The 18,363-nt window shown below is 34.0% G+C and overlaps 1 protein-coding gene and 2 pseudogenes across 2 annotated transcripts; 2 read left to right on the top strand and 1 right to left on the bottom strand.

Moving 5' to 3' along the window:
- The first annotated feature begins 1,338 nt into the window (after positions 1 to 1,338).
- On the top strand, positions 1,339 to 2,656 carry LOC147499630 (putative membrane-associated kinase regulator 1 pseudogene; annotated as a pseudogene). The gene has a single exon (XR_015195980.1). The product of XR_015195980.1 is annotated as a putative membrane-associated kinase regulator 1 pseudogene (transcript).
- Positions 2,657 to 4,860: 2,204 nt separating this feature from the next.
- Positions 4,861 to 7,512, top strand: LOC147499629 (Tetratricopeptide repeat (TPR)-like superfamily protein). Its single transcript, XM_086561412.1, has one exon. It carries the CDS (start codon positions 5,276 to 5,278, stop codon positions 7,202 to 7,204), a length of 1,929 nt encoding a protein of 642 aa, XP_086417538.1. The 5' UTR covers positions 4,861 to 5,275; the 3' UTR covers positions 7,205 to 7,512.
- A 2,513-nt stretch (positions 7,513 to 10,025) lies between these two features.
- LOC147499628 (putative E3 ubiquitin-protein ligase RZFP34) lies at positions 10,026 to 11,875 on the bottom strand (annotated as a pseudogene).
- Between the last annotated feature and the right edge of the window lie 6,488 nt (positions 11,876 to 18,363).

Raw genomic sequence — 18,363 nt, 5'->3', positions numbered from 1 at the left:
GGAAACTCAAAACTAAATCTGTGAAGTGTGGTCCCTCCCTCAGCCATATCGCTACAGTCCAGCCTCAGTTTTCTTGGTCAGCACAATAAGCAAATTGAAAAGCTCTGATTAGCTGGTAGAGTGGTGGGTGGAAATTTACTTTCTTTTAAGTTTAAGAATGGAGATAGAACAGTTATCACTTCTTGTGACTCCAATCATCTTCATTTTGTTTGATTAATGACAGGACCAATGTGTCGGTCTAGCAACATGTGTTGTCTCCATGCATTGTTCAAATCATTGTTACAGGCACAGCGTTTATCCAAGAAAAAAAAAATTGTTACATACTTACATGTAGATTATAGTTTCTCCACATTACAAACAGGACCATACAGTTTTAGAAGAGAGTTATGCTTGAACCTTTATAGCTTGATAGTTGATACCATGCACTGTGTTGTGACTTCCAATAATGGAGGTTTTGGCATTAAGGGGTGTCTTCTTTTTCTGTTTTTCATTTCGTTTTTGAATATTGACATGGAAGTATGGAAGTTGAAGATCATGGAATTCCACTAGATTCTAACGAACATTTATATAAGATAATGCAATCACTTTTGCTCAACCACTGAACGGTGGAAGTATTGACAATTTGACATGAAGGGGTTTGATTGATTGCTAATTTGTTTGCTTCTTTTTTATAATATACATACATATGATTATAAGTTTGAATCTCAACCAAAAATTTGAAAATGTTACCCGAGTGGAAATTCTTGTTCTTTTCAGAAAAAAAAAACGAAATATGCTTCTCTAAGGGCTACGCACACCTACAGAAGAATAAAACAAAAATGAAGAAAGATAAACGACTAATCAAGCATAAATCGTTTTATCAAAATTCTATAATATCTTATGAATATGGTACAAAATTACAGATGTATAATATGACCTTGAGTCCTCCAAAGTCTAAGTTGTTTATCAACTAGATCTAATGATAATTGAAAATCAGAACTGGTTAATTTAGATTATATCAAATCAATTAAATAACCTGATGTCTCTATCTCCTGAACTCCTGACTTGACCTTATATTATCAAATTCCAAATCCAATCTTAATTTTAATCCATCATTAAAATACTCTATATCTAATCACCCTCTCCTCACTCGTCTCATTCACATGCATGACACGTGATTCCCTAACTAAATAAACACAACACATGACGCTAAATTATCACAGACCATTAACCAGTTACTTAAAAATAAAGTACATCAAAACCTTCTGATGTGATCACTCAAATCTCAATCAAAAACTCACAACCCAATGTCCCAGTGTCTCAAATCTCAAAACTCTCGTAACATATCCCACTGTTTCAAATACTAACATCAAAATATCGAGTGTAGACATTTTCCGAGATTTAAAAAATTGGCTACACAATTTAACCTGTCCTCATTCTTCTATTTACTCTTGATTCTCTACTCTTCTTTCAAACCCAACCTCAAAATGGGTAGAAGTAGAAGAGCAAGAGAAAGAGATGTAAACAAAGCTCAAACACTACCACCTTCACCATCACACTCATTCTCATCATCTTCATCATCAGATTTTGAGTTTACCATTACATCATCAGCTCAAAAAACATCAATACCAGCTGATGAACTTTTCTACAAAGGCCAACTTCTTCCACTTCATCTCTCCCCACGTTTATCACTGGTTAGAACACTTTTACTTTCTTCACCAAGTACTTCTTCATCTTCAGATACTACAACAACTGCTTCACGTGACTCAACTGGTAGTAATAGTTCTAACGACTCAAACTCATCATTTGCAAGTGACTTAGTGTTACTTAACAATGAGTTTGATAACAATGAAGACTCAGCTCGGCCTAGTTCAGTTACTGATCATGAAGATGAAGTGTTTAAACAAGTACAGGTTAAAAAACCATCTTCTTCAAAGTACTTATCTCTTTCTAGATTCTCTTCTGTGTTTAAAGGAAAGAATAAAGAACATGCAGAGAAGAATATTGCAGTGAAGAAAGTGAGTACAACAAAGGAAGTGATAAGAAAGTATTTGAAAAAGGTGAAGCCTTTATATGATAAGTTTTCACAGAAACAAAAACCAGAAGTTGGTTTTAAAGCAATGACCGAAAACTCTGTTACAATTACAAAGAAATCAAGTAATGGTGCTTTCTCTAATTCATTTTCTGGTAATTTGAAATACCCAAGAAGGAGAAGATGTGTTTCTAGTTGCCCATCTTCAATGCGTTCATCACCAAATCATTCTTATAATGCTCTTCCTTCAAATAGTCTTGTTAGTGCAAAAAATCTTGGGAGTACTACACAGTGTTCGGATTTTTCATCAATGGAAGAGTTGCAAAGTGCTATTCAAGGTGCTATTGCTCATTGCAAGAACTCTATGGTAAGTTAAGAGATCTAAGATTATCATAAATTTTACTAGATTTTTTAGTGCTAATATGGTTTTTTTTGGGGATTAAATTTGAAGAGAAATCGTTAATATTTGATGCCGTTTTTCTTGATTCTAACAAGATAGTTTGGAAATCTAAATTTATGTAACATTGGACTATGTGAAATTTTTGGATTTATTGAGAATTGAGAAAAGCTGTACGTTTCTGTTGGAGTATGTTATTAAATTTGGGCACTTTTCAATTTTCTTTAATGTGCTTCAGCATCTTTCCCGTTTTTTATTCCAAGATGGATCAGATCACTTTCATCTTTTCATTTTAATTGCGGTCAACTAGAAGTCAGAAGAAGCCTATTGGGTTGCATTGGATTCAGGAAGCATTATTGGCTTAAACCTTTGAGGCATTGGCATAAGACTTTAGTGCAACCATATGTTTAGTGAATTGAGAAAATTGAGATTAAGAAAGTTTGATCTAAAGATGCATGGAGAGGGAGTGCAGCAATATAATTTGTTGTCCCACACTCCCCACTCATAGTTGAAAATTGTGAAATCCTTGGAATTTCAAAGGGGGTAAAAGTTTAGAAATTAGGAAGTTAGTGAAATTCTTGAAGCAATGGCAAAGTTACATATTTACAGCTATCACTTGTTTTGTGATGATTTTGTTCTGGAATTTGAGGATTAGACAAAATTTTCTCATGTGCTCGATCTAGTACCAATTTTACACAACATGCCAATCTTACTAGAGAAAGGCCTCTAGCACATAACGTATTTGGCAGTGTATGTATAAAGCGGTTACATCATGGAAGCTAACATGACGAGTCCAACAACCTAGCTAGCATGAAGCTTTTGGTTAGCAAGTCGTTGCTCTATGGATTCCGGGGCTTTAAGGTGTAAGCTACTCCCGTCAGTCCCGTGTCATCTTGGTCGTTGGCAGTTGGCACGCAAGCATCCCCAAACTATAAACATAATTTTTGTTGGAAAGATGAAAACAATTGGTATCAAAATTTATGAAAATGTTGGCAAAAACTCCAAAACTGTTGAATGTGGGTGAAAGTGGCTTTCAATGTCAGAAATCTGTGAATTGTGGAATTCTTGCCTTGTACAACAGCCAGTCATGACTCATGATCCGTCATTGGCTATTAGCAAAAAGATATAACGAAAGACAGTTAATCCACAATGGGGTAATTAAGGCAAGGAATTACACAAGTAAAAGTGTAACATTCTCTTGCCAAATACATAGTACTGAATGTCTGAATACAGTTCCATATAGGCCACATAGGGAAGTAAGGGTGGAATTTGAGCCGAGCGGTTTGGGTTTGGCTCGTTTAGTTCGGTTTGAACTCGGTTTGAATTTGTTCATTTAATAAATGAGCCAAATTTAAGCCTATAGTATAGCTGATCTAACAAACGAGTTTGATGAAGTTCGGCTCGATAAGTTTAAATAGCATCATCATAGTATAAAATAACCAAATTATTTAGGTTCGGCTCGCTTAAATCTCAGCTCGGACTCATTCATATATTATATAAACTAAATTTGGGTATTTTTTCAAAGCTCTTTTATCGGCTTGAGCATAGTGAAATTCGGCTTGATTAGCTCAAATTCCACCTTAGATACTGTTACCGTTGTATGCTGCAGGTTATAACCTTTGTCTGAATTAATTTTGTTGGCCAGCTATGTGTCTGTCGTGTACTCAGATATTAGTTTGCAGGCTTGGCAGAACGTTCGACTTGCAAGTCATGGACAGAAATGATTTAGTTTTGAAAAGTTGAGGATCCTAGCGCACGCAGGTGTGACCGAATGTGGACCAGGACCATTAACTGAATCTAACGCACTTGATCAAATAAAAAATACTTGTAGATTTACAGCTTTTCTTTATCAATACAAAAGGATAAGAATTAAGAAGAAATATTAACTTTGAAACTCCAGCTAACTGAATGTTCAACCTAATTTAAAGATTAATATCACTCATCTTCAAGTATAAAGACCTTTCACTGTGTACACTATTTTTTCATATCAAGTTTTATTATTATATATAACAGTTTTTTTATGTTCTCAATGAAAATGAGAGAGAGCTTGATTTGCTTTCTTTGAGAATATATGTTGAATTTGCCAGAATAATCTATTGTTTGTCGGTTGATTGTGGTTGACTGTAGTTCATTTTGGTTTCTTCATTTCAAAAATTTATTATTATATATAAAAGTTTTTTTTGTTCTATTACAAAATCTATAAAACTGTTTAGAGATGCATGTTTCCATATTGTTGGAAAATTTGTTAGTATATAATCCATTGTTTGTTGGTTGATTGTAGAGTTTAAAATTCATCTCCAAAAAACTTTTTCAACAAAATTTCATTGTAATACGTGTGAAAAATTTCGTAATATGAGACTATCTATAAAACTGCTTAGATGCATGTTACATTGTGGAAAATTTGTTAGTATATGAAACCATCTAAGAAGTGTTGGTAGCATTAGAGTTTAAAATTTAGTAAAAAAAAACGACAACAACAAACTCTTTATATTATGTAACCCTTTATATTCACTGTCTAAAGTGTAAATTGACACTAAAAATGTGATTGTTAGCAACTTAGCTGGCAGCCTTCTCGTCAAACTCTTCTCAGCTGCCGAATCATTTTGAAAAACTATCAATTTCATTTCATAAAAAATATTCTTAAACAGTTGGGTTATGGCTATTGGCTATGGGTATATGATATCCATACTAGTTAAATACTCGAAACTTAATCAAGTTTTGCAGTCTATACATACGTTCATCAATATACTCGAATCAAAATTCTAAGAAAATTGCCAATATATAAATGTATGCATCTCAAATGACATTCTTACGATATTAAACCGTTAACCCTTATTCTCCAACGGTATTAACTGCTTTTTTCATGGATGAAAGCAAGATGGGCAATAAAAACCCACCATCCTTCATCTCAAATTTCATCATTCCTAACAAAAAAATTTCAGCATTCCCCAAACCCACATATTTCCGATATTACCCTCAGCCATGTAGGCTTGAGTACCCTTCTTTCCATCTGTGGAAGAGAAGGGCATTTTCGTCTCGGCCTTTCACTCCATGCTTCCATTATTAAGAACTATGAGTATTTCCACCCAATGCTTCAATCCAATACTCGAAATGTCGTTGCTGTTTGGAACTCTCTGGTATCTATGTACTCAAAGTTTGGACTGTTGGTCAGTGCGGCTAAAGTGTTTGATGAAATGCCAATGAAAGATACTGTTTCATGGAATTCTATGATATCTGGTTTTTTGAGACTTGGGGAGTTTAGAAGGGGGTTTCTGCTTTTTAAACAAATGCGAAGGTTGGGTGTTTTTCGAGTTGATCAGGCGAGTTTGACTTGTGTTTTATCTGCTTGTGATAACCCGGATATGCTTTATGTGTGTATGATGATGCATTGTTTAGTTTTAAGAAATGGGTACGAGCAGGAAGTTTCGGTAGGGAATGCATTGATAACTAACTATTCTAAGTGTGGGTGTTGCGAATCGGGTAGGAGGGTGTTTTGTGAGATGTTTGTGACTAATGTAATAACGTGGACGGCGGTTATATCTGGTCTTGCCCAAAGCGAATTTTGTGAGGAGAGTCTGAGGTTGTTTTGGGAGATGCGTCGTGAATTTGTTGAACCTAATTCTTTGACGTACTCGAGCTCACTCCTTGCTTGTTCTGGTCTTCGGGCGTTAAGTGAAGGGCGTCAAATTCATGGTCTTGTCTTGAAATCGGGATATCAGTCGGACTTGTGCCTTGAGAGTGCTTTAATGGACATGTATTCTAAATGCAGTTGCGTGGAAGATGCCTGTCGTATATTTGATTCTGCTGAGGAAGTTGACGAGATATCCATGACTGTGATTCTTGTAGGTTTTGCTCAAAATGGATTCGAACAAGAAGCTATCAATATTTTTGTGAAGATGTTGAAGGCGGGGATCAGGATAGATTCAAATCTTGTTTCGGCAGTCCTTGGTGCTGACGTGCATTTGTCTTTAGGCAAGCAAATTCACTCGCTGGCTGTGAAGAAAAGCTTTCTTTCTAATCCTTACGTGAGCAATGGCCTTATCAACATGTACTCCAAATGTGGTGACTTGGGAGAGTCTAGTAAGGTGTTCAGTCGGATGGTTCAAAAGAATTCAGTTTCCTGGAACTCTATGATCGCTGCTTTTGCACGCCATGGCCGGGGATTTGAAGCACTTCAATTGTATGAAGATATGAAATTAGAAAGCGTTGAACCAACTGATGTTACTTTTTTATCGTTGATTCATGCTTGTAGTCATATTGGAACAGTTGAAAAGGGCATGGAGTTCTTGGAGTCCATGTCTAAGGTTCATGGGATTAGTCCAAGAATGGAGCATTATGCTTGTGTGGTCGACATGTTAGGACGAGCAGGACATTTGAATGAAGCGAAGATTTTCATTGAGAGCTTGCCAGTACAGCCTGGAGTTGTAGTCTGGCAAGCTTTGCTAGGTGCTTGTAGTATTCATGGGGATTCTTTAATGGGAAGATACGCTGCGGATAACTTTCATTTTTTGCAACCAGAAAGCCCTATACCATATATTTTAATGGCCAATATATATTCTTCTGAGGGACGATGGGCAGAGAGAGCTAGGATTATAAAGAAAATGAAGGAGAAGGGTGTGAAGAAGGAGGCAGGGATGAGTTGGATTGATATTGAGAAGGAGGTACACACCTTCGTTGTCGATGACAGAGCTCATCCACAAGCTGAGATGCTTTATGAGGTTTTGGAGGACCTGATTATACCGATGACGGACGAAGGATATGTACCAAAACAAAGCCTTTTGTACTCTATGGCGTAGATCTGATAGCAAGGAGGTTTTTTATGTAAAGCATGAGAAATTACTTGTGTCACCAACTAGAAAAATCAGAAAAAGTTTACGAAATTTTATATGTTATCTTAGGATATTGACAAGAAGTGTATTCTGGTATGAAATACCATACAATAACGAATGAGTCATGTAAGTAGGTACTCATCATTAACAATACAATGTTGAAGACATGGATTGTTTGGTTTTGGACAGTAAGGCTTCACTTTACAGAAAAACCAAATTGTTTCTTGGACATTCAAAACAAGGTAGTTTCAAAGCAATCTTACTTGAGAAGTTGAGATATGTTTTCGAGTGACAACAGCTCTTGAATGATAATTTTAGAGAGAAGTTATATGTAACTGTAATTATTGAAATTTCACCTCATATTATTGAGATTTCAGATCATATTGTAGACAAGAGGCTTCATAAGCCCTCACAAACTAATTCTAGCTTACAGGGATTCAGGAAATGCGATAATCTAATCTATACATCTGATATATATATTATTGTACACATTTAACTGGTACCTTGCATCTAATGTCTGCTAATAACATGCTAGAGCGTAGTCCATGCCCTCTCTTCGTTCCCCTTCCATGTTTTAGTAATGCGAGATAAGAACAAGAAGTTGCTTCCAAAAAGAAGTAGCAGAATCTGTAACATCTATGTGGATTTAGTCAGTTTGGATGACTTGCTTGCATTAGTTTCGCCTTCGTACTTTGCCTAATATGAACAACTAAGCTCGAATGTCTCATTCCCAGCCATTGCAACCTCCCAGGGATATCATTATTCTTGTATATCCTCAAGAGAAGTGCTAAAGGGACAGCTATTGTCATGTAGAAACATTACAGCCCACTCCCCAAAATAAACCTGTCCCTCTAATGCTCCAAAATCTCAATAGTGTCTGACAATCCGTCAAAACGGTGATAGTTTAGAACTCCAGTCCATTCTGTATCTTGTTGGATCGAGCTAAAATCACCGATCAAAGCAAAAACAGAGCCACAATCAGCAAATGGTCTGCACAAATTCTGACCATGGATCAACTTACATGCTGGTCCCACCATGGATCAAATTCTGACCAGCAATATAGTGATCATCAATAGTAGTAGCAGGACATCATGGCTCCACTCCACAGTCCACCACACAACAACGTGTCGACCAGGGATCCAATGGATCCAAGTACACAGTTGCAAGTTGAGCTAATGATTAGCAGAAACAACTGTTTCATTCACTACCAGACAAAATAGTTCAACAAAAGAACAAAAGTTCCACTTGAAGTCAAATTTTGACCCCAGCTAATCAGCATATATAAAATCAATGGTTCACGTTACCAGCTAGATGTTGCACAAAACCTGGCTTTGTTTCACATGATTGAGCACGTGATTTACAGGCCATTTCCTTAAACAAGAATAATGGTCCCCTTGAATCTTACTGCGTTTTAAGCTTATGCCTTTGCTTTGGTATGTTTTTCCGGGTCACTGGGCTGGGCCAATTAAAGTGAGCACAGTGCATAGTACGTACTTGTGAGTTGTGATTGGGAAACTTCGTGGTCCCAAACTACTAATTTTCAATCTTTTGATGTCAATTGAGTCAAAACGAACCATAACTTTTACAAAATTAAGTGTTGGGACTGAAAGGATTTGAGGATCTATAGAAAGAAAAACAGAGAAGAAAAGAACAATTTCAAAGATCTTGGCCATCATCTCATCATCTACTATACTTCTTATAGGATCAGACTTTGCCTTAACTCATTGAGAAAATCGTGGTGCAATTGTGGAGACTGCAAATGGCTTCTTCAATGATCTCAAGTACCATGGTGGAAAAACATACTAAGTAAAAGAAAATCAAGATCTAACCTGTGTTCGATCAATCAGCTAATAAAGACACAATCATGTTAAACACACAATCAAGATATTGACGACTTACATCCCCAAAAATAAGATACATACATATGGCGCTAATATAACAGTGGAACATCTGCCTGAACAGGAAAGAAATCTATGGAGAACAACAACACAACATTACTTATCTCTACACTATATAAATACACTATATAATAGCCAGGTTTTCAGGAACCCTCTATCCGTGTAGGCATTTTGTAATCTTACTATTTGCTCAATTTAGAAACAAGAAACACTTCCTTCACAAAAATTAGAACAAATCCCTCCCTATTAATAATTTAGAAGAACCTCTCTAATGTCACTTAAAAAGTTAAAATATATAATTATTCTCAATTTCTCTCACTGAAATTAAAATAAGTCCTCTTTTATTGATAATTTAAAAAATCCTCTCAAATATCACTTAAATTCCAGTGAGATTTAAGTCGTTCTGTCGTGTTGAAAGGTTTTTATTCTCAATGTCAACACGAAAGAAAAGCTATTATCATCGTGTTGAAAGCTATTCTCAATATATTTCAGATATCACTTAAATTCTAGTAGCTTATTATTCTCAATGTCAACACGACATAAACCCAACAAAACACTCCCATACCTTATAACTAACATAAATATTTGTCATACCCCAATAACTGCCTAAATCCAATAATATCTCCCATATATTTTTGGGGTATTTTCCATAAGGGCAAAGAGATTAAAAAAAAGAAAAACAAAATTACTCCACATGTTTTAAAACATTGTAACCCTCCACCAACAACATGTTTTATAATAGAAGGTAAACAAGGATTCACAGTTGCTGTCTCAGTTTTTTTTTGGGTCAAATAGCTGCCCATCTCCTCTCCTACTTCAAAAGGAGGGCAAACTCCGGAAGAGAACAAAATGAAAGATAAATAAAGCAATTGAGAAACCAGTCATCTTGAATTAAAAGCCTCTGGTTTGACGAATATTATAGGAATTGCAACTCATGCATTTCTGAGCCACCACATGAAACTGAACTTCTGAGGATGCTCCACAGTCGTTGCACAAAATCCAAACCTTTTTATCGTGATATGATTCAGGCATTGGTGTCATGGCAATTTCCATGCCAAGCTTCTCCCACACCTTGGACATATCACAGATAGATTTGGAGCAAAGGGGGCAGGCATACTGCAAGTGTTGCCGCATCTCCTTCAAGCAGTTCATGTGAATGGTATGTCCACAAGGCATGACAGTTATATCATTTCTCGACTCGAATAGATACTCAAAGCAAACTGGGGCAATCATGATGCATTGCCCCTTCCACACAATGATAGCTATTCTTTAGATGCACCGAGTAACAACAACCACACTTGTAACAATGGAAAAAATTCTCACGCCCTCCAATTCTGCAAATCCCACAGCCGTTACAGTGGTACTTGTTGGAATATCTAAAGAGTATTTCAAAATACTTGTGTGTTGTTTAGTCCCACATTGGTGAACCACCACTAGCAAGTGAGGTATATGAGGTGATCCTCTAGCATAAGGGCGTGCCCTTAGGGTACAAAGGCTTTTGTGTTAGGAGGGAGGACTCACCCATAGCCACACACCTACAAGCCACGCCACCCGAACGAACCGAAGTCAGTGGGCTCGGTCAGTGGGTAGTTTGTCTAGTGGGTAGTGGATTACCAATTGCCTATCGGCGACTTGGAGAGGTGTCCTTCTCCATCTATGATAACCAATCATACTCTATGTAAACACTGCTGTGTTCATAGAGAGAGATCATCACAGAACAGAGAGAGAGAACTCGTGTATATACCAGAAGTCGTCTTTGCTGCGCCTCTATATCGAGAGAGGTCGAAGTCGTCTTATCGCCTCTATACACCAAATCCAATTCAAGAGAAAACCATAAATCGTGAATACTCTATCGGTCTTCATCCCACTTTTCGAAAACGAGATTCACACCTATTCTTCTTCTTCTTCTTCAGCCCGCCAGAGAGAGTTATATTCTTTGTTCTAGAGGGTAGTCCGTTTCTAGTGCAAAGTCAGGCTGCTGTTAACCATTGAATCCTGTGAGAAAGATGCCACTGTTGCCTTTCTGCACCATTAGAAAGGGCAAAATCTTTCCTTAAGGACAGCCTAATCCGCGCCTTGGTTATTACCTGTTATTATGTCCTTGTCTTCTATTGTTTTCTTTTATCTGCATACAACAGTACTGACTTCTTGATGTATCGTCATCATAGAATTTGCAAGTTTTGCAAAAGTATTTACCCATACAAACACCGCAGTTGACGCAAACTTGTTCAGTGCCACAAAGTGAACAAATGACCTGTTGAACTTCATGGCGTGGAAGGTCATGTCTAAGCTTTCCTTCAACATTTATATTGTTCTTTGCCTCATTATGACAATGACGACAGTCAAAAATCTCATTGCAGCACAGTGCTCTAATTTGGCACCTTCATCGGTAATGTGAACATCCATACTGCATGAATCCTTGATTTAGCCTTTCTATCGTGTTAACATTATCATCCCTAGTTTCTACTAATAAGCTACTTATATTGGACTGCTAGGAACATGATGATGCGATTGCACTTTCTTTATGATTTCCCTTTATCTCTTCAGGTTCATCAGCCCCAAGAGACATGAAATTATTGACCAAACTTTCTCCCATCAAAAACATGATGAACTTTGGTGCCTATCGGAATGCTAGCACAAAACTTAAACACCTGGAAAAGTTGCATGTTAGCACAACTAGTCTAAAACTCATAAGAGCACACTCAGTTGCCTATCAAAGCAGGCAAACATTGCATCACATTGTTGCTTTTTCTTCTCTGATCTTTGAAGACGAATTGAAATCAGCAAGAACATAATCCTAGAGATGTTGAACAGCTCCAATTAGCATAACTCTAATAGAAGATTCATCAGAACAAGCAGAGCTATAAGAACTCCATTATAAAAATATAATGCAGCAATTGAAGACTCTGATTCTCCATCTGGGAATAGTAAGCAATAGTTGTGCATGATCACTTGAATTCTTGAAGAAGTCGCGTAACTGGATGGTACTAAAGTGTACTTCATTCATATACTTCACTTAATATTTTACTGAAAAACAGAGAGTATGTCTAGAAACGCAAGTCGAAGTGGCATACTCATTATTCGAAATTCATATGCTCCGTTAAATCTTAACGTTAAATTAGCTTCAAAGGTTTCATTATTTTCAGGTGTGGCGTGGCAAATGTTTGGCTCATTGGCAGGAGTGTATAAAAAACCTTTGACCCATCACTCGGTCTTCACCCGCAATCCAAATAGTCTTCTTCGTTTTCCCATTCGTCAAAATTTGATTTTGAATTTTTTTTCTTCATCCTCATTTGATTGGTATTCATCTTTATTACTTTGGTATGATTGATCCAAATCAAAAGTGGGTGTTTTTATGTTTATTGATAAGACAAAAGAATAAGAGGTTATTGGAAAAAAAAAAAAAAAAAAAAAAAAAACGTCTTTTTCTTCTAAATCACATAGAGTAAATGACTTGTTTTAGTCAATAAATATCTTGGATACGTTTAATAGAAAAGAAGTGTAATTTAGAAAGCTAAATATGTCTAAAATCATTTTATTTATTTATTTTAAAGTTGGGGGACGGAAGTGTTTTGTTGGGTATGTCAAAAATCACCCCTTAAATAACATAATTATCTTTTATTTTATTTAAAAAAAAAGATAATCCTCTCCTATATAATTACAATAATTAGAATCCGAAAAAACCATAACGGGTTTTAAGAAAAAAAAATAAACGATGTATAGCCGTTCGCATACTTGTATGAGATGATAGATGGCTGCAATAACCGAAAACTACGTATACATGAACAAATTTGCATGGCAATCTTTTTCTTCAGGAGAGGCTTTATATTTTAAGAGCTCGCTATGGCCCACAAAAAAAACAGTCTACCCTGCTCCAATCCAGTTGAGCTGCATGCCTGCATCTGGTAAGATATGGATCTATTCTGACATGTACAGCTAATGGTTTAGAGATATATTTACATACTAATTTGCATCTTTTTGTACACATTTTTTAATTCATGATTAAGCCACTTTAGGACAAAATGCTATCCGTGGTGAGAATTGGAAGGGTAAGATCTTCGATGCATCTTGGTCTCTTCATGGTTTGGGTCCATCAATATTGCATGTGTGCTTAACTGCTTACACACGATTAAGTTGGAATTAATTCGAGCTAAACGACTATGTTCAAGCTCGGCTCGTTTATTACACGAGTTTTAAATTGATATGGAGCTCGGCTCATATACTTAAAACGAGCGAACTGGAATAACTCGGTTATTTTACACTACAAAAATGTTATTTGAGCTAAACAAGCAAACTAGAGTAGCTCGGCTATTTTACACTACAAAAATATTATTTGAGCTAAACGAGTGAGTTGGAATACCTAATCGGTTATCTACTATCTATATACTAAAGCAGAGACCTCTAATTGAGTATTTTCTCTTTCCTATGTGGCACTCTAATATGAGAGAGTTAGTTTTTCTCTCTCATGTGGCACTCTAATATGAAAAGATAGTCTTTTTCAATAGCCTACAATCTCACATACATAGAACCTCTTAGGAGAGTTTGAGTGTATTTCTAATTATTATATTTGGAGAGTTTGAGTGTATTTCCAATTCTACATATTTGATCAAATAAAAAAAAATTGCTAAAAAATAAATAGGTGATTTGTAAAAGTAATTTCTATTATGAATCAAACACTTTTAGTGTTCCAATTCTTATATATTTGATCAAATAAAAAAAAAATATGTAATTTGTAGAATTCCTTATTACAAATCATACAATTTTAGTGTCTATGATAAAACACCGACTTATTTCTATATTCTTAACACCTCAAAACATAGTTAAAAACAATTATACAAAAAATAACATCACAAAATATATAATAGAAAATGAAAAAAAAAAAAATAACGGCAAAACAATAATGACAAATATTTTTAAAATTGCTAAAATATAGGTGATTTGTATAAAGTAATTTTCTATTATTCTGAATCAAACACTTTTAGTGTTCCAATTCTTATATATTTGATCAAATAAAAAAATTGCTAAAAAATATGTAATTTGTATAAACTAATTCCTTACTACAAATCATACAATTTTAGTGTCTATGATAAAACACCGACTTATTTCAATATATCCTTAACATGGCCTCAAAACATAGTTAAAACAATTATACAAAAATAACATCACAAAATATATAATAGAAAATTAAAAAAAAAAAAAAAAAAAAGCAATAATGACAAATATTTTAAAATATATATAATATTGAATGAAACTAACGTAAAAAACAATTAATGGGGAACCAAAACTGGATGCAAATGTATCGAACTAACCTCAAATAATATTTAACGGAAAATCGAACCTGGATGCAAATGCAAACATTAAACTAATCTTAAAAAGTAATTAATAGAAAATTAGAATATATATGGATACAATCCTATTAAACTAACCTCAAAGAATAATTAACGGAAAATCAAAACTTGGATGCAAATACATCAAACTAACATAAAAAAATAATTGTCGCATCGAAATCGGATGCAAATGCATTGAGCTAACCCTCAAAGATTAAATTAATAGAAAATCGAAACTGGATGCAATTGCATTGAATTAACGTCAAAGAAAAATTAATTATTAATTGGAAACATGATGCAAATCGTGGAACTAATATTAAAAAATAATTAATGGGAAATCGGAAACCGGATGGAACTACCCAACTAATCTCAAAAATAAACCGGATGCAAATGCATTGAACTAACCTCAAAATAATTAATGGTAAATAGGAAACTGTATGCAAATTCATTGAACTAATCTCAAACAATAATTAATGAGAAATCGGAAACTAGATGCAAATGTAACTTTATCAAATAATAAACGATAAATCAGAAACTGGATGCAAATGCATTAAACTAATCTCACGAATAATTAATGGGAAATCGAACCTGGATGCAAATGTATTGAATCCGACCTCAAAGAATAATTAATGCTCAAATTAGATGCAAATGTATTGAACTAATTAAAAAGAATAATTAACGAGAAATCAGAAACTGGATGCAACTGCATTGAATTGATCTCAAAAAATAAATAACAGGAATTGAAAATTGGATGCAACTGTATTGAACTAACCTCAAAATATAAATAACGGAAAATCATAAACCGGATGCAAATACATTAAACTAACCTCAAAACATAGTTGGGTTATATGTTGTGGGAATGTCTCGGTAAGTATAGTTTTGCATTTAAAATGATGTTTATCTTATCTCTTTCCGTATGATTGGGAACTCTTTGCTATTCAAGTAGCTACAATATATATGAACTTCACCTTATTAGGCAATCTCACAAAACTTCAATCAAACTTCTATTATTAAACAACAAAATGAAGTTGAAGGATTTTATTAAAGGTACATGAGTTATTTTTTTTTAATGGAGAATAAGGTTTTCACGTTATAAGAAATTTGGTTGAGTGATTAATATAATATTAATATATAAAAGTTTTGCATATTTACAAATATTTTTCAAAATAATTAATATAACAACACCCGTTCGTAGATAATCTTTGAAGATTCTACATAGTAAGTCATGCATAATTTAAAATAATAATTAATGGGAAATCGAACTGATAATCTTCAATGATCCCACATAATAAATCAAACATAATTTACTTTTTATGTCATGTTTGCAAGAACACTACAGATGGATCAGTAGAAGTTGGTATTATACACCACATTGGATAATTAAAAGGAAATTAGAAATTGGATTCAAATGCATAACTGAGCTCAAAGAATAATTAAAAAATTGGAAACTTTATGCAAATGCAATAAACTAAACTAAAAAAGTAATTAACTAGAAATTGAAAACTGAGTGCAATTGCATTAAACTAATGTCGATAATAACTAAAGGGAAATTAGAAATTGTATACAAATCCTTGAAAAATATTTAATGGGAAATCGAAACGGTATGCAAATACATCAAACAAACCTCGATAATAATTAATAGGCCGAGAAATCGAAACCTTGCAAATACATTGAACTAAACTCAAAAAATAATTAACATAAAATAAAAAACCGAATACAACCGCATTAAACTAACCTCATAGAATAATTGGTGGGAAATCGAAACTAAATGCAAATGCATTGAAATAATCTCAAAAATAATAATTAACGGAAATCAGAAACCAGATATAATTGCATCGAACTAACCTTAAAGCATAAATAATCAGAGACTAGATGCAGATGTATTGAACTAACCTTAAAGAGTTATTAACGGGAAATTGAAAACTAGATCCAAATGCAATGAACTAATCTCAAAGACTAATTAATGAAACATTGAAAAATGGATGAAACTACACTGAACTAACCTAAATGAATAATTATCGGGAAATTATAAATGTGATGTAACTGCATTGAACTAACCTCAAAAAATAATTAACGGGAAATCGAAAACTTGAGGCAAATACATTGAACTAACCTCAAAGAACAATTAACATAAATTCGAAATTGGATGCAAACTGCATTGAACTAACCTCAAAAAATAATTAACAAAAATCCAAAAACTAGATGCAACCGCATTAAACTAAAATAAGATATTAACTAACAGAAATCAGAAATTGGATGCAAATGCATTGAAATATCCTCAAAAATAGTTAACTCGAAAATCGAAAGTCGAATGTAAGCGCATCGCATCGACCTCAAAGCATAAATGTCGGTTTTTAGCCTTCTCACATGAGTAATTCTGAGTAATTAGGAACCCAAAATGAAAGTGAGTTTAAAAACAGACTCTTACATATATGCAAACTGTATAGAAATTGTAAACTATCGAACTAACCTAGAAAAACAATTAACAGAAATCGAAATTGGATGCATGTATTGAACTAACCTCAAAGAGTAATTAACGAGAGATTAGAACACGGATGCAAATTCAATAAACTAATCTCAAATAATAATTAACGAAACATAAAAAACTGGATGCAACATCTTGAATTAACCTTAATGAATAAGTAGCGGGATATCATAAAATGGATGCAATTGAACTAACCTTAAATAATAATTGATGGGAAATCGGAAACTTGATGCAACTATTGAACTAATCTCAAAGAATAATTAATGAGAATTTGGAAACCGGATGCAACGTGCTACATTAAACTAACCTCAAAAGAATAATTAATGAAAAATTATAAACTTGATGCAAATGTATTCAACTAATAACCCTAAAATATATTTGTATTATATGTAGGGGAATAAATGTCTCGACAAATATAGTTTTGCATTTTAAGTAATGTTTATCATACTTCTTTTTATTGTGATTGGGAATGCCTTGCTATTCAAGTAGCTTCAATATTATCTTCACCAAATTGGACATTCTCAAAAAACTTCAATCAAACTTCTATTGTTAAAACTAACAATGAAAAGAAGTCGATGAGTTTTATCAAAGTTTGATGCTTCCTTTTTATAGAGAGTGGTGCAAGAAATTTAATTGAGTAATTAATATAATTTTCATATCTCATAGCTATGCATAGTTGCTAATATTTTTTAGAATAATTTAATATAACGGTACCCGTTCGTAGGACACGTTCATGTGATAAATCTTTTCAAGTGGGAGTAGTATATTCTTTGAGGATATGGAAACAATCAATCTATTTTAGTGATTTGTACACATTAGTACGTAAGCTGAGCGGTGATGATTTACCGTTAAATCACCATAAATCTAATAAAACTATTATATATACAAGCTAGATCGAGTTTAAGATAATTCTATTTGAAAATTACGGATTAATATCCTAAACCACAAAGTGAAGAGGCTATCTCAATTTGATCCCTTAGTTTCCAAGTACTTATACACCATAATCGTTGCTCGGCTATCTCAATTTGATCCCTTAGTTTCCAAGTACTTATGCACCATAATCATCATTAACATATTTCGGTTTATTTTCAATAAAAATATTTTTTTGATTCGAAAATTTGTCGCTAAATCACCATAAATCTAAAAACTATTATACAAGCTAGATCGTTTAAGATAATTTTATTTGAAAATTATGGATTAATATCCTAAACCATAAAGTGAAGATACTATCTCAATTTGATCTCTTAATTTCTAAGTACTTATGCACCATAATCGATTAACATATTTGATTTATTTTCAATAAAAATATATTCGATTCGAAAATTTGTGTGAGACATTTTATAAAGCCTTTTCAGCACACAAAATATTTAATAGATCCCGGGCGTATGCCCGGGTCCAAAATCTAGTTTTATACTA

This window comes from Coptis chinensis, chromosome 5 (assembly GCF_015680905.1).
Source record: "Coptis chinensis isolate HL-2020 chromosome 5, ASM1568090v1, whole genome shotgun sequence".
Classification (NCBI taxonomy): Eukaryota; Viridiplantae; Streptophyta; class Magnoliopsida; order Ranunculales; family Ranunculaceae; genus Coptis; species Coptis chinensis.
The sequence above is the reverse complement of the archived record's forward strand: the minus strand, read 5'-3'. Positions and strand labels throughout refer to the sequence as shown.